Source organism: Taudactylus pleione, unplaced genomic scaffold, assembly GCF_031769625.1.
Source record: "Taudactylus pleione unplaced genomic scaffold, aTauple2 ptg000475l, whole genome shotgun sequence".
NCBI classification, from domain to species: domain Eukaryota; kingdom Metazoa; phylum Chordata; class Amphibia; order Anura; family Myobatrachidae; genus Taudactylus; species Taudactylus pleione.
The window spans coordinates 665,153-680,199 of record NW_028284877.1 but is presented as its reverse complement, the minus strand read 5'-3'; the positions used below and the strand labels follow the sequence as shown (position 1 = coordinate 680,199).

The following is a 15,047-nucleotide window of genomic DNA, read 5'->3' as shown; positions in this document are numbered from 1 at the left end:
GTAAAAGGTCATCAATTTTCACTGTGGCCACTTACCAGTCACTGTATCAGGGCTGAATTTACAGAACATTAAATATTGATATTTAACCTATAATCACTCATGTTCCCTAATTCACCAAGCCTTAACAGTGCATAATGCACATTTTTCCATAAGACTTCTAACCTGATATAGCATATGGGATGCAGTCATAACATCGACATTGAACATAATTGCATCTGCAGAATGTCGACATGTGAAATGTCGACATTCTGCAGGGATCAGAGTGTTAGGCTGCAGCAACGGAGAGTTAGGTTTAGGCTATAGGAGGGGAGAGTCAGTCACTGGGGCAAAGGTGACAAAACTCGGTCCTCAAGGCACCCTAACGGTCCAGGTTTTATGGATATCCATAATTGAGCACAGATGGTTAAATCAAAAGACTGGAGGTACTAATAAAGTCACCTGTGCCCAAGCATGGTTATCCATAAAACCTGGATGTTAGGGTGCCTTGAGGACCGAGTTGGGGAACCTCTGCACTAGGGGGAGGGTTACGATTAGGCTAAGGGAGGGGAGATTAGGGTTAGGCTCCTAGTGGGAGGGTTAGCATTAGGGGTTAGGAATACTCACTGCCGCAAGCACAGCAGGGTGAGCCGGAAGTCCTCATCAGCTGACTGCCACATCCGGAAGACATCGCTGGAGCTGACGTACCAGGTAAGTCACCACTGGACCACCAGGAACGTTTTGTCAACATTCTAATCTTGTGGATTGGCATCAGTGTTGGCATGATGGATGTTGTCCTGCTGCATATTGACATTACGACCATGTCAACATTATGAATGTTAACAAAATATACCATGCGCTATTATATTACATTCTATAAAACTCCAAAGAAATGGTCTTGAATAATCATGATGGGCACTACGGCTTATAATCCACCCACTGAAAACAGAAACTTCCATTTGACAAACCATGAATAGCTGGACCTTCTCTAGTAACATCTGTCCGACGTGATTTGTGCAAGAGCACCGAGATTTCCGGGAAAGCGCATAGGCTTGCAGAGAGCGATATTTGTGTTTGCAGGGGAGAGTTGTCCTGTGTTCGGGAGTTCCTTGTAAAACAGGTGATGTTATGGGGGCAAGATAAAGGGGTGGAAGGGGGTGCAATTTTAGAGCCATTGCAGTGGGAGAAACACAGCCATTTTCATTCCATAATGGGACTCAGGGTCTCATTCAGACTCGGTCGCAAGCACCGATGTGCTCGCAACCAGGTCGATAAGATAGCCCTGCGCATGCGCAGCGGCCGCACTGCGCGTGCGCAAGCCCAGGAGCTAGAGAGAAACTCTCTTGCTCCGGAGCACTCTACAAAAGGGGCGGCTGTCGATGTTGATCGACAGCTTGCCCCGTTTTGTAGGCGGCCGGGGGGGTGGTTTCCAAAACGGAGGCGTTCCTTAAGGAAAGCCTACCTTTTGTGGGTGGCCGAACTGACATCATCAGTGATGTCAGTGGGGAGCTTCCTGCTCGATCAGAGCAGGAAGCTCCCTGGGGCTTGCGGCTGCCGAGACCCAACCTTAGGGTCTTGTCGCAAGCCCCGATGGTCGCGATGGTGTTCACCATCGCGACCATCAACCTGGTCGGTCGTTAAGCTGAGTGTGGTAACCCACAGCTTAACTAACGACCAGGAGGCCGCACTTCAAAAATGAAGCGATCGTCCTCATTCAGAGAGAGCGATCGCTTCTTACGACCGCCTCTGAATGAGGGCCTCAGTCCTTAAAGTTGGCGGTGGTTTTGTCTCACCCTCACCTAATTTGCGCCTACCTGTTACTGCAGAGAAGCGTTTATTGGGCGCACTTCATGCAATACAATGGAAAGGTTCATACACAAGAAAAAAGGTCAGTGTAATAAAAACAGTCCCGATGTCTCCTCCTCACACTCATGATTCATTTTAGCCATAAATGAGACCAAACCGCAGAAATGGTTCAGGAGAAAAATATCTATCAGGAAGAATGGTTAGAAAGTGGCAGCTGGCTGGATTTTAAGCTGTTTACACTTTTGCACAATGAGCCCCTTCAGATGTTTAAACCAATCTGCACATCTAACACCCTGTTGAGGAGTCTACGACCTAGGACATTAGGAATGCACCTTGACCCTCCAGGTACACTGGGGCAAAATGGAGGCATTTTGTGTTACAGAAATGAAGCCCAGAGTATGTTGAGTGTATAAACAGGCCTGGCCAACCTGTGGCTCTCCAGACTGTTGTGAAACTATAAGTCCCAGGATGCCCCGTCACAGTTTTGCTATTAGGGGATGTTAAAACTGTGGCAGGGCATGCTGGGACTTGTAGATTCACAACAGCTGCAGAGCCTACTGGTTGGCCAGGCTGGCAGGTCATAAAAGGACGAAGTTATATGTGAAATATCAGTAGATATTCAGGTAAGCTGCAGAACACAGCATAACGTTTTCATGAGACAAAAACACATATGAGCGGAGTAACCACTTGCCAGATTCTTATATTGAATTGTAGACCTGCGTTGCATTATCTTACCAGTCCTGACCTAAGACCTCTCTATTTATCAATGTATTTTATCATATGCAACGAGTGATAAAACTTCTGGTGCTCCAGCCAATCAGCTCCTGTCATCTGTTTGAAAAATGACAGTTGGAAGCTGATTGGCTTCAGCACCATTTATCATACACAACGAGTTTTATCGCTCATCGCTAAATGGTCCCCCAGCTCCTGTCATCTGTTTGAAAATGAAAGTTGGGAGCTGATTGGCTTCAGCACCATTTATCATACACAATGAGTTTTATCGCTCCTCGATAAATGGTCCCCTAATGATGACCATGGCATTTATGTTTTTCGGTTTTTAGCCTTAACTTACTATCCATGGGTGAGCCTCCTTTTTTGCCGCTGTACCACCAACAATTCGAGAGAGGAGACCATAGTTGTCCGTTTCACTGGCCAAAGGGCTTTCTCCGCACCTAGAAACTAAATCGACAGTTGAAAGATGTGCTGCAATGGAATACAGACGGGCTTTAGAAGGCTGAAGCGGAGAGCTGAGCACTTAACATGTAATAATAATTACTACTGGAATATGAAGGGAGTGCATCACGATAGACTGTAAATGATGTGTGATTGATGTGTGAGGTGTGCTGGAGCTGTAGTAGTTACAGTGTCGCCATGGCAGCTGTACAATGTATGGCCCCACTGCGCCCTCGTGCCTTTTGTAGACAGTCCAGATGTCAAAAAGATCTATTTTTATGGCAAAAGTGATAGAAAATATAATCAACTGTCTCATTTTTGCGCAAAGGTCCCATGCTTCTTTCTTCCTGACCATCGCCCTTTTTGTCCATTCTTTTACAGCTTTTTGGGTAGATTCCTATTACGATGTGACAATGTACCTGACATGCAGATACAGACAGGGAGTTCAGGGGCAGAAGTGGACAGTAGGGCTCTTGTAGCATCTTAAATGCCACCCAAAACACTAAATAAAAATGATAAACACAATCAAACAAAAATCAGTGCAGAGCACATTGGTCTGATTATATTAGGGGTCACAAAGCCTGTAAGCATGTACAGTCACACTAAGTCCGGCTCATTAGAAAGGAGTGTGGCACAATAGATCGGCAATGTAAAGGTCGACACCAGATGGCCGACATGCAATAGATCCAACAGGGGCAAAAGGTTGACAGGTACAAACTGTTGACTGATAAAAGGTCGACACACAAAAATGATCAACACAAAAATGGTTGGCAAATTCTGTTTTGTAATTTAACCCATATCCTTCATCTAGTGCCTAACCCTATCCCTCCACCAAGTACCTAAACCTATCTCTCCCCCTCCCTGGTGCCTAACCCAAACCCTAGCCCCTAGTGACCTAACCCTCCCCCTGGTGCCTAACCCTAATCGTCCCCCTGGTGCCTAACCATAACCCTCCCCTATAACCCTAACCGGTATACAGGCGCGATGCCGACGGTCTAAATGCCGACCGTCGGCATCCCGGCAAGGGTCTAATGACAGGCATCGAAATCCCGAATGCCTGTCAATTTATCTACGCAGGGAGCCCAACGCCCGGCATCCTGGTCGAAGGTAAGCCAGGCGCGGACAGCCGCGGGGGGGAAGGTTAGGGGTTCCCAGGAGGGACTTAGGGTTAGGCACCCCCCCGTGATGGTTAGGGTTAGGCTAGGGGAAGGGGGGGTTAGGCACCACCGGGGGGAGGTTAGGGTTAGGCACCCCCCGGGAGACTTGGGTTTAGGCTGCAGGGAAGCGGGGGTTAGGCACTTGGGGGGGCGGTTAGAGTTAGGCACCCATAAAGAGGGTTAGGTAAGTTAGTACTTACCTTAGCTGCTGTCGAGATCTTCACTGCGTCCGGCGGTATTTCATACCGATCCCCCCTCACCTAACCCTAAAAATGTTGAAAAACCATAAAAAGTGTTGACCATTTGAGCCTGTCGACCCATTGCATGTCAAACAGGTGTTGTCGACCCATTAACTGTTAATCTTTACATTGTCAATTTTATATCTGGATACCATTCTAAATTATCATTATTTTCTATGTTTAATGCTATAACCCTTTCATGAGTGGTAAAATCACCAAGTCTTGTTTATTATTATGATTCACATAGCAGGCTCAAGGATCAGTCTTGACTAAGATCTGTGACCTTTCTTAGCACATTAATGTCTTATCAATGTGCATAGGCAGGGCGGCCCTCCACAGGCAGGAGGCGCTGGGCTGGAGAGGCAGCGCCACGTTTTCTTTTTTCCAGGCGCCCACTGAGATTTTGTTACCAGCGAACGCCTGGCAGCTCCTTCCCTGCAGCCGGAGACGGGAGCTCACTGCTGAGCTTCGCCTTCTGGCTCCCTTACTGTGGGCATTATGTGTAATGGGCACTACTACTGTGGGCATTGTATAAAGGGCACTACTACTATGGCACTACTTCTATAAGGGCACTACTGTGTGACAAGTGTATAAGGGGCACAACTGTGGGCATTATGTGTATAAGGGGCACTACTGTGTGACATGTGTATAAGGGGCACTACTGTGGGCATTATGTGTATAAGTGTAATACTGTGGACATTATGTGTATAAGGGGCACTACTGTGTGACATTATGTGCATAAGGGGCACTACTGAGGATATTGGAGCTCATTCAGACCAGCTCACAAGATGCGATCACTCGCTGGCAAAAAGGGGCCGGATATTTAAATTAAGCGCTCGCACTGCATCACGTAAGGACGCCCACTATATGTTAGCGAACTACGGCAAAGTACGCTCGCAAGTGTCTGAAGACGCCTCCTTGCCACTCGCAACACACATCATCTCTGGGAAATGTATGATTAATCGGGACCATAGTGAGCCATCGGAGCTGCTCGCAGCCCTTGGGGTTGCCTTTCCCCGCCGCAAGCACTGCGATCAGTGTGGGCTGAAATACATGCAGGTGACGTGTACAATGATGCTACATTGCTAATTATGCATGCCCTTTAAACAGCGTTTTGGCGGCTTGACACGCCTGCGTTCGCAACACCCCTCCCCTGTTCACAAGCACCTTCCCCTGTTACCACCCACAAACGGCACTATCTGTCACTCAAACTAGCAGCCTGGCTTACGGGCTACCAAAATCATATCGCAACGAATGGCTTGTGCACGCGCACTGCAAATTATACGCATGCGCAGATGGGTTGAAAATCGCTCACAGCGAGTGAGCCCAGCTTAGCGAGCGGGTCTGAATCAGGTCCATTGTGTATGAGGGACACTACTTAAGCATTATGCATATAAGGGGCACTACCACTGTGGCATTATGTGTATAAGGGGCACTACCACTGTGGCATTATGTGTATAAGGGGCACTACCACTGTGGCATTATGTGTATAAGGGGCAGTGACGTGCGGTGAGGTAAATGGCTGGGGAGGCACTGGCTTGTATCAGAGCTAGATATACACATACTGTACATATAGGAACCCGAGGGTACATGTGGGCAATATACAAAGGTGTAGCAGTATATTGTGCTGGAAATTTGGTGAGTTTTGATCAGGGATGTGCGGAAGAGGTATACAGGGGAGGCAGTGCCTCACCTGCCATTCACTTTTTACTCCAGAGTTTTGACTATAAAAATTATTAAAATAATTCAAAGAAGATTATATAATATAATATTTTCTCCGAAATGTTGATGATAAAAAATTAGAGTATACCTAAGTAAAGGATCTGCTAATCTGCCTCACCTCACCGCACATCACTTATAAGGGGCACTACTACTGTGTGGCGTGACGTGAATAAGGGGCAGTACTGTGTCGTAAAGTGAATAAGGGACACTACTATGTGGTGTAATGTGAATAAGATTGTGCTACTGTGTGGCGTAATTTGAATTGGGGGTACTATTGTGTGGCCAAGCCCCTTCCTTGCGAGACCATACCACAATGCCTCTGTATACGCAATTGTGCGACTATCGCACTGCGCATGTGTCAATTTCCATTAACGTCATCGCAACTGTTTTCGGGGTGCGTCTCTACCTGCGATTGCGATACAGTACGCAGAAAAAATTTCTTCGATGTCTCCATTACGGCAGCCATTCTGCGTGACCATAGGGTTACTTAGCAGTTGAATAATCGACTGATGTACGACCGTCTTCGTACACAGTCATTTGGATTTGCAAAGCTGCCAGTGGGCGTCTCAGTACAAATCCCGGCTGCTGCGACATTTGCATATTTTTGCACAGGCCCTTTATTGAGAACCAAATTATTTGAAAAGAAAATGAACTCTAAAAGCGTAAGTCAAATATAAGAGCTACTAATAACACTCACAAAGACAGTGCTTTGTAAACGCATTCAGCCTTTCTAATAGATTAAAGTAGGACTTCTGGCACAGATCCACAAAGTAAGGAGTATTGTGCCAAATCAAATGCATATTTCAAAACCATTAGACAGATTACAAATATGAACAATAGAAATTATAAACCAGGACAACTTCTCATATCCTATTTTATATGTTGCACAGGTGCAATGAATTGCAAAAAAGTCACGTTTGATGATTGACTTCACCTCTGTACGATATTAGTGGATCACTTGTTGTCAGGTGTTTTGTGCCAGCATAGTACAGTAGTGACTCCTACTTTTTGTTTTTTAAAAAAAAAACGACAACTTGCAACTTACTGGAGAACGGCAGTTTTAACAAAACCAGAGACAATTACATGACATTAATAGAGACTTAGCCAAAAATACTACTTATTGTAAAAATATCTTATATATAAAATTAATTGGTCTGTTTGTCTGTCTGGTTATACATTCAGACACCCCTGCACCGATTGGGATGAAACCAACACAAGGTGGTTTAGTTGGATCCTGGCCAGGTTTTAGGGGGTTTAGGTTCCCGGTCAGACCTCCTGTTGGTGTATGCTGGGCAGAACTTTGACCCGGGGAGCCTGTTCTGGGCCTTCCACTGAATGGATTTGGATGAAAACTTCACAGAGTGATAACATTGGATCCCAGAAGACATACTAAGGGGTCGAGGTCCCGGTCGGACCTCCCGTTGGTGTACGCTGAACAGAACTTTGACCCGGGGAGTCTGTTCTGAGCCTTCCACTGGATGGATTTGGACGAAAACTTCACAGAGGGGTGGCAATTGGTCTGGGATGTCTAACTTAATAACTTGAAAATTTAAATCCGGGCAATTCCGGGTACTTCAGGTACTGTAGTACTTAATATGATTTGGAGGGGGGAAATGCGTTGTGGATTGTTGTAGATTAACTTCCTTTCTCAAAAATAAAAATTACAGGTTGTGAGATTCATAAACATTAAAATAAGGTAATGGTGCTTAATACTTTTTCAAGTCACTACATATGTAAAACTTAGCATACCTTGACAGAACATAAGATACTAACATTCTGACAATCTATTTATATTTTCAGTGAAGCTGGGGGCAAACTCTTGTTGCTGTTTATTGACCATTTTATGTAAAATGTGAGTAAAATGGCTAATTGTCCTTCACATCCATGTAATTGCTTATGGGAAGTTTACAAAATGTCTCCCATCTAATATTATCATCTTTTAGTTTTATGGTGCCACAAAGTTTCTGCAGCGCTGTACTAGGAACACACATAGTGTAACCAGGCATGCAATAAGTACAATGCAATGTCATACAACAATAAAATAACAGACATGGGGGTATATTTACTAAACTGCAGGTTTTTAGAAGGGGAAATGTTGCCCATAGCAACCAATCAAATTCTGCTTAACATTCATCTAGCACCTTCTAGGAGATAATAGCTAGAATCTGATTGGTTGCTATGGGCAAAATCTCCACTTCTAAAAACCCGCACTTTAGTAAATATACCCCCTAGGTCAGTGGTTCTCAACTCTGGTCCTCAAGTACCACCAACAGGTCATGTTTTCTTGATTCCTTTCATCATGCAGAGGTGAGTTAATCTATTTTGCAGAGTCAGTAATTATCCCACCTGGTTCCACAGATAGAATCCCTGAAAACATGACCAGTTGGGGGTAGTTGAGGACTGAAGTTGAAAACCACTGAACTTGGTAAGACAATTGCTCGGGGTGAGGTAGGGCAATTCGATCTGGTAGGACAAGTGGTGGAAAGTCACAGAGAGGGGAGACAGTGCAGCACTTGAGGAGCTTGTACACAAGGTAAGGGTGAGCATACATTATCAGAGTCTTTGAATGGACTTTGAAAGGAGCACTGGTGCCATGGATAGTGCTAATGGAGGAACAAGAAGATAGAAAGTCCTGTCCGTCATAGAAGACATACTTAGGGTAATAATACCTATGATAACAACTTCAGCTCAGACATCTTCAGTCCTTCTAATTTTCTGTAACTTGCACGTGTATCTTTGTGAATGGTATTAATAGCTCTAATGCAGTGGTTCTCAAACTCGCTCCTCAGGACCCCACACAGGTCACGTTTTCCAGGTCACCCAGCGGGTGCACAGGTGTAGTCATTACTTACTGACACATTTTAAAAGATCCACAGGTATAGCTAATTATTTCACTGATTTTGTGAGGAGACCTGGAAAACATAAACTGTTTGGGGTCCTGAGGACAGAGTTTGAAAACCTTTTAGACGACTATGCATCACACGTACCTGGATTGTGTTTAACGCTAATTTGGTACCTGGATGCAAAGTTCGTAAAAAAGCCCTTATAAGCACCTCGCAGACACAGTTTAATTAACTAGGGACACCAAACCATTGCACCTGCTGATGTTTAAACTGGGTACACACTGGATGATATATCGGCTGTTCAAGCAAATGGCCGATATATGGTGAGAGCATCGGCGGGTGTGTACCCCCAATATGTCTGAACGACATCGTTCACAGACATTTCGGAACGGCTGTGCAGCACAGCAGATGGGCGATATATCTGCAGATATATATCGGTGCATTTGCTGGTGTGTGTACGGGCAACTTGCCGATCGCCTGCATATATGCTGCAGGGACCCGGCGGTGAGTGACAGCTCAACTGGGCGGGCAAATTTAAATGCCCGTCCAGTTGTGATGTCATGTCTGACACATGGGGTGGGCGATTGGAAAGTGTATATGCACTTACCAGTTTGCCAGATAGGCCGGCGGGTCTGCCAAATGGCCGACACATCGACCTAGTGTGTCCGTCCGCATTAGTCTGATTGTGACCCTCAATGGGTGAGGGTGAGCTTCGCAGAAGACTGTCCCCAAGGTGAACTAACACTTCTTAAGAGGAATAAAACCATTTTCTGATAACAGCCCGTCTTCTGGGAGAATAGTCGACTATAAAGGTCACAGACGCTGAACCTCACACATACTTGCTCATCAATCAGTGATGAAAATATATACGTACCCTGGCCGGGATTGCTGGAAGCAAACGCTCCTCTGTTTATGTGGCACAACACTGTCAGCATTAGAACAGAGAGCTTTACAGGAGCTACCATGTTGTCGCAATGAATTAAGCAGACAGAGGCTGGAGGAAGCTTTAAAAGAGCATCTGTTCCGCTGTGGGAGAGCTGGCGTTGATGAATGAGGACCTAGTGGATCATTGACTTTGCCGAAGCACATCCTGAATTTTTGGGTGTAGCCAACCATTGTATTTTCTGCAGAGTACAGTCTCACTTTCTCACCAGCAATTGCTTTTCATTTGGAAGTGTATTCAAGCGTGAGCCGAAATTAAGATAAAGAGGGAGAATCATTTCACATAAGAGTAATACAGTACATACCCCCAGATAAACAGGACTGAAAGAAACAAAGCACAGGCTGATAAGAGCATAATTTCTTAAGTGGAAATTAATTGTCCACTTAGTTCCTACAGGGAATGACGGATGTTTAAAAGTTTCTGGCACAGAAAGTAACTACACCTATTTGGTAAGGCTAAACAGACTTGCTGTTACATGTTATACACTCATCGCTAAGAGACACCGTTCATAAATGTTATTCGTGAAACCGTAAAGGTTTTCCAAAAATAAAATTATTAGACTACAGCAGAGGTTCCCAAACTCGGTCCTCAAGGCACCCTAACAGTCCAGGTTTTAAGGATATCTATGCTTGCGCATAGATAACATAATTATAGTGACTGATGTACAAATGAAGTCACCTGTGCTTAAGTATGGATATCCTGAAACCTGGACTGTAAGGGAGCCTTGAGGACCAAGATTGGGAACCACTGGACTCCAGTAAAATATATACTTCAGCTTAGGACGGAATTGCAGAGCTGCATGCAAGCAGCTTTGCAATACCGTCCTTGCGAATGTGCGCAGCAAGAGGTGTATGACACCCCCTGCTGCATTTGTGATCCCGGCACTGAGGTCGCAGGCTGAGATCACCATCGGTCGTGATGGTGGACGGCGTCAGGCTGTCAGCCAGCTGAGTAAGCCTCAGCTTACGCAGGCTTGCTGGCCGGGAAATTGCGCCCGTGGGCGCAGCCCCTGGCATTGATTCTCCTGGAATACGGGGCCGACACGCCCCATTTCTGGGAACGTTGGCCGCCCCCGCACCGCCCCTTAAATGCCTCTGCCTGTCAATCAGGCAGAGGCATAGCGGCAGCTGTGTACACAGATATACAAGTGTCGCATTTGAAATTAGTCAGTGCAGTCCCGTGAAGCGGTTTTGTCACATCGTGTTGCGAATAAGACGCACATCGAATGAAAAATACACTACACCGCACAGAGTAACTTGTCCCAGCCATCTCGCTCTGCATGGCGTATTGAGGCTAGGTGCATGAAGACACATCTGTATTAAAAATAGCAATTGAATGATAAAATAACATATAGGAGCAAATTATTCAATTGTTATGCTGAGTGGCAGGACTGCAGAGGGCACTACTTATCACGTTTGTTGCACCCAATTGCACTGGTTTTAGCTGCGTAAAGCGTCTAAACCCATCTAAAGTACTGGGCGCAGGACTTTGACAATTTGTGCTCAACACCTCAAAAGCATGTGAGCAGAAATAATGGGTGCCCGCAGCACTCGCACACAATGAGAGCACCTATTGAATTGCTCCGTCAGGCGCCCATTAGTTACAGCCACACTAAAAACAATTGAATTCCCCCCATAGACTTAAAACAAAAATGAAACTTAAAAATAAAAGAATTTTAAATCATAATAATCTCACTGTGTTGTGTCCAAAAGCGACGGGTTTCGTGGATCACGGTCTGCTTCCTCAGACAGTCACATTTTGTGTGTGTGTGTGTATATATATATATATATATACATACATACATACATATACATACACACACTGTATATAGTGACAAGCACTGGAAAGGTTGTCAAGGGGAGATATATATGCCCCACATTTTACACTAATGCAAGTAAGGCTCCAAATAAAAAGCTGACTAGCAGCCTTGATTGCAAAATGGGATAATTTCTAGATACTAATTGCTTAGCATCCAGTATCCTTGCGCTTCACTTAAAGAGGAGTAGAGTAATAGGTGGATAGTAAAGAATTCCCCCTTTATGCAGCTAGTTCATCTACCAGTACCATCTGGCCACAAAAGCACACACTAACAAATATTGAACTGCGCTTATAAGGAATGTAAACATATTAAAAACACTTGTTGCAATATGGTAGCACCTGTCTGAATAATGTACCAAGGACAAGGCTTCTCTTAAAAAAAATGTTCACAATTTATTACACCCAATACATAAACTCTTTAACTAGACTCACAACACTAAAAACATGTAATATACACAAGCTGACTCTATAGCGCCCAGTTCTTACGCTGATCATAAACTGTTGTTTGGTATATACTATATATGTTTCACGCTGGAATATATGAGAGAATGTCCAAAATCCACAGTAATTTGTTTAGTTCTTAGTGGATAAATATCTCTCCACCAGAGATTTGTGCAATATAAGTGCTTGTACAGCCCGTATCAAAGTGTCCTTACCCTTCTGCAGATATCTCGGGACCTCATTCAGAGCCTCTCACAAAATGCGAGCGCTCGCTCTGAATGAGGGCGGCCGCATCTAAAAAATGATCAGGCCTCCTGGCCACTCACTAGGCTATGGGTTACCACCCACAGCTTTAACGAGCAGCCAGGACGATGACCATTGCAACCATCAGGGCTTGCGACAAGACTCTTGTGGTAGGGTCTCGTCTGCCGCAAGCCCCAGAGAACTTCCGGCTCTAATAGAGCCGGAAGTTCTCCCACTGACATCACTGGTGATGTCAGTGGGGCCGCCCACAAATGGCAGGCGTTCGCTTGGGAACGTCTCCGTTTGTGAAACCACCCCCCCGCCATGCCTACAAAACGGGACGAGCTGTTGATCAACATCGACAGCCGCCCCTTTTGTAGTGAGCCCCAGAGCGAGAGAATTTCTCTCTCGCTCCGGGGCTTGCGAGTGCGCAGAGCCAAACATTGACCCGCTTGCGAGCGGGTCTGAATGAGACCCTCAGTCTTAGTTGCCACAGATGGTAATAGTATATAGCTGTTACTCCACTGCGGCTGTAGCTCCGGAATAATACCAAGAAAAAAAGCTCACAATGTGGAGCGAAACTAGTCAACGAAAGGGTTACTATCGCTGGAATAGAGGAAGATACCCACGCCCGTCACTTTGCATCTTTGGATATTGAAGTGAGCCCTGCAGACCGGACAAACATACAGCCACGGAGGGATTGACCGGGCGCTAGCAAGCCGCCGCATCATCTGCACCCTGGTCTCCCTGATGTACAGACCTACTACACATCAGTGTGCCGGTACAGGACCGTGGTATTATTCCGGAGCTACAGCCGCAGAGGATTAACAGCCATATACTATTACCATCTGTGGCAACTAAGACTGAGATATCTGCAGAAGGGTAAGGACACTTTGATACGGGCTGTGCAAGCACTTATATTGCACAAATCTCTGGTGGAGAGATATTTATCCACTAAGAACTAAACAAATGACTGTGGATTTTGGATATTCTCTCATATATTCCAGCGTGAAACATATATACCAAACAACAGTTTTTGATCAGTGTAACAACTGGGCGCTATAGAGCCAGCTTGTGCATATTACATGTTTTTAGTGTTCTGAGTGAAGTTAAAGAGTTTATGTATTGAGTGTAATAAAATGTGAACTTTTTTTTAAGAGAAGCCTTGTCCTTGGTACATTATTCAGACAGGTGCTACCATATTGCAACAAGTTTTTTAATATGTTTACATTCCTTATAAGCGCAGTTCAATAATTTGTTAGCAGCCTTGATTGCCAGAAGCTTCTATTTGGTGGCTTTCCTGAAGGGTGGCATTGGACTCTGAAGGTGGTAGTGTAGGACTCTGAAGGCGGAGGTGTAGGACTCTGAAGGCGGAGGTGTAGGACTCTGAAGGTGGTGGTGTAGGACTCTGAAGGCGGTGTTGTAGGACTCTGAAGGCGGTGGTGTAGGACAGAACTGGGGAGAATCCTGGGATTCATACAACATAGTTTTTGGAACCGATAATTAACAGTTCTGAAAGCACTGCCGGTAATCGTTTCAATTGTATGAGGTGTAGATGGATGATTGATTAATTCGGGATGTGACTATATGAAGGTCATTGCTTTATTATTTTAAAATTGGTTGATTGAGCACCAGTGGGAAACATTACCCTCACTTTTTTGTGGGACTATAGAACTCCTCCCACCAGACACTGCCCACTGACGCTCTTCCAGGCAACGCAGTCAGTGTGTCCCAGGAAACAAGCGGCTTTAGTTCCACAGCCGCTGTCAGGTCGGCTGATGCACAGGGGGAGTGTCTATAATCACAAAGAACAAAGTAGTGCATAAAATACATTAAATCCATAGTACTACAGAAACCCAGTATAAAAGTAGCTGCCACATAGCAAAACACGTCAACATAGAAGAGAAACTAATGCAATGAAAAAGATAAATATACAGCATAGGGCAGTCTATACCTGTTAAGGCTATATTCTATTGCACCTAGAGGTTTAATTGATAATATAAATTGGAACAGCATAGCGTAAACTGGGATGTAAAGTCTGTGCTGTAATATTTATATAATTCCAGATAATTATATCAAATGTATTTTCCCCATCAATGGCGCCTTCTATAGAGGGCTTTTCTACGTGTCGTATCGCAATTGTCCTTCTAATGTTTTAAGTGCCTGATCTACCACACTGAATCCTGCTGGATCAGATGTGATAGATGTACCTGAAGCCTGCACACTATGGTTTTGGATAACATTCATTAAAGAGATTGATCCCGTTTTAATAAAAAAAAAAAAAAACATAAAAAAAAGTTTATTTCAAATTTGGAACTCAGAACAAGACAAAACACTGAGATCCGATCTCGGTGTAAAGATCAAAGTTAAAACCGAATCGCTCATCCCTTATTTCCAATGATCGTCATATGGTCTATTGGAAAAGAGGAAATAGTTCTCGCTGTTTCCTCAATAAAAATGTAACCGTTGAGATAATCTGAACTAGTGATATACAGGGGCGTATCTATAATGGGTGCAGGGTGTGCGGGGCACAAGGGCCCCTCACCGCACACCCTGCATCCATATTATTTAAAACTCACCTGTCCGTGGTCCCGCGTCGGGTGTCAGCGCTGCACAGAACACTGGTAAATGGCTGCCCAGAGTTTACTGCTTCTGCGGTGGTCGGCCAGCCACGTCAGTTGGCTGC

The 15,047-nt window shown here is 44.9% G+C and overlaps 1 protein-coding gene across 1 annotated transcript in view; it reads right to left on the bottom strand.

The window, feature by feature from the left end:
- The window catches only part of OVCH2 (ovochymase 2), a 104,430-nt gene extending 94,549 nt beyond the window's left edge, over positions 1-9,881 (bottom strand). Inside the window, exons 1-2 of the mRNA XM_088449004.1 lie at positions 9,791-9,881; positions 2,855-2,961 (exon numbers count right to left, since the gene is read on the bottom strand). Of these exons, the coding sequence (XP_088305130.1) occupies positions 2,855-2,961; positions 9,791-9,881 (198 nt within the window). The remainder of the gene's footprint in view (positions 1-2,854; positions 2,962-9,790) is intronic.
- Between the last annotated feature and the right edge of the window lie 5,166 nt (positions 9,882-15,047).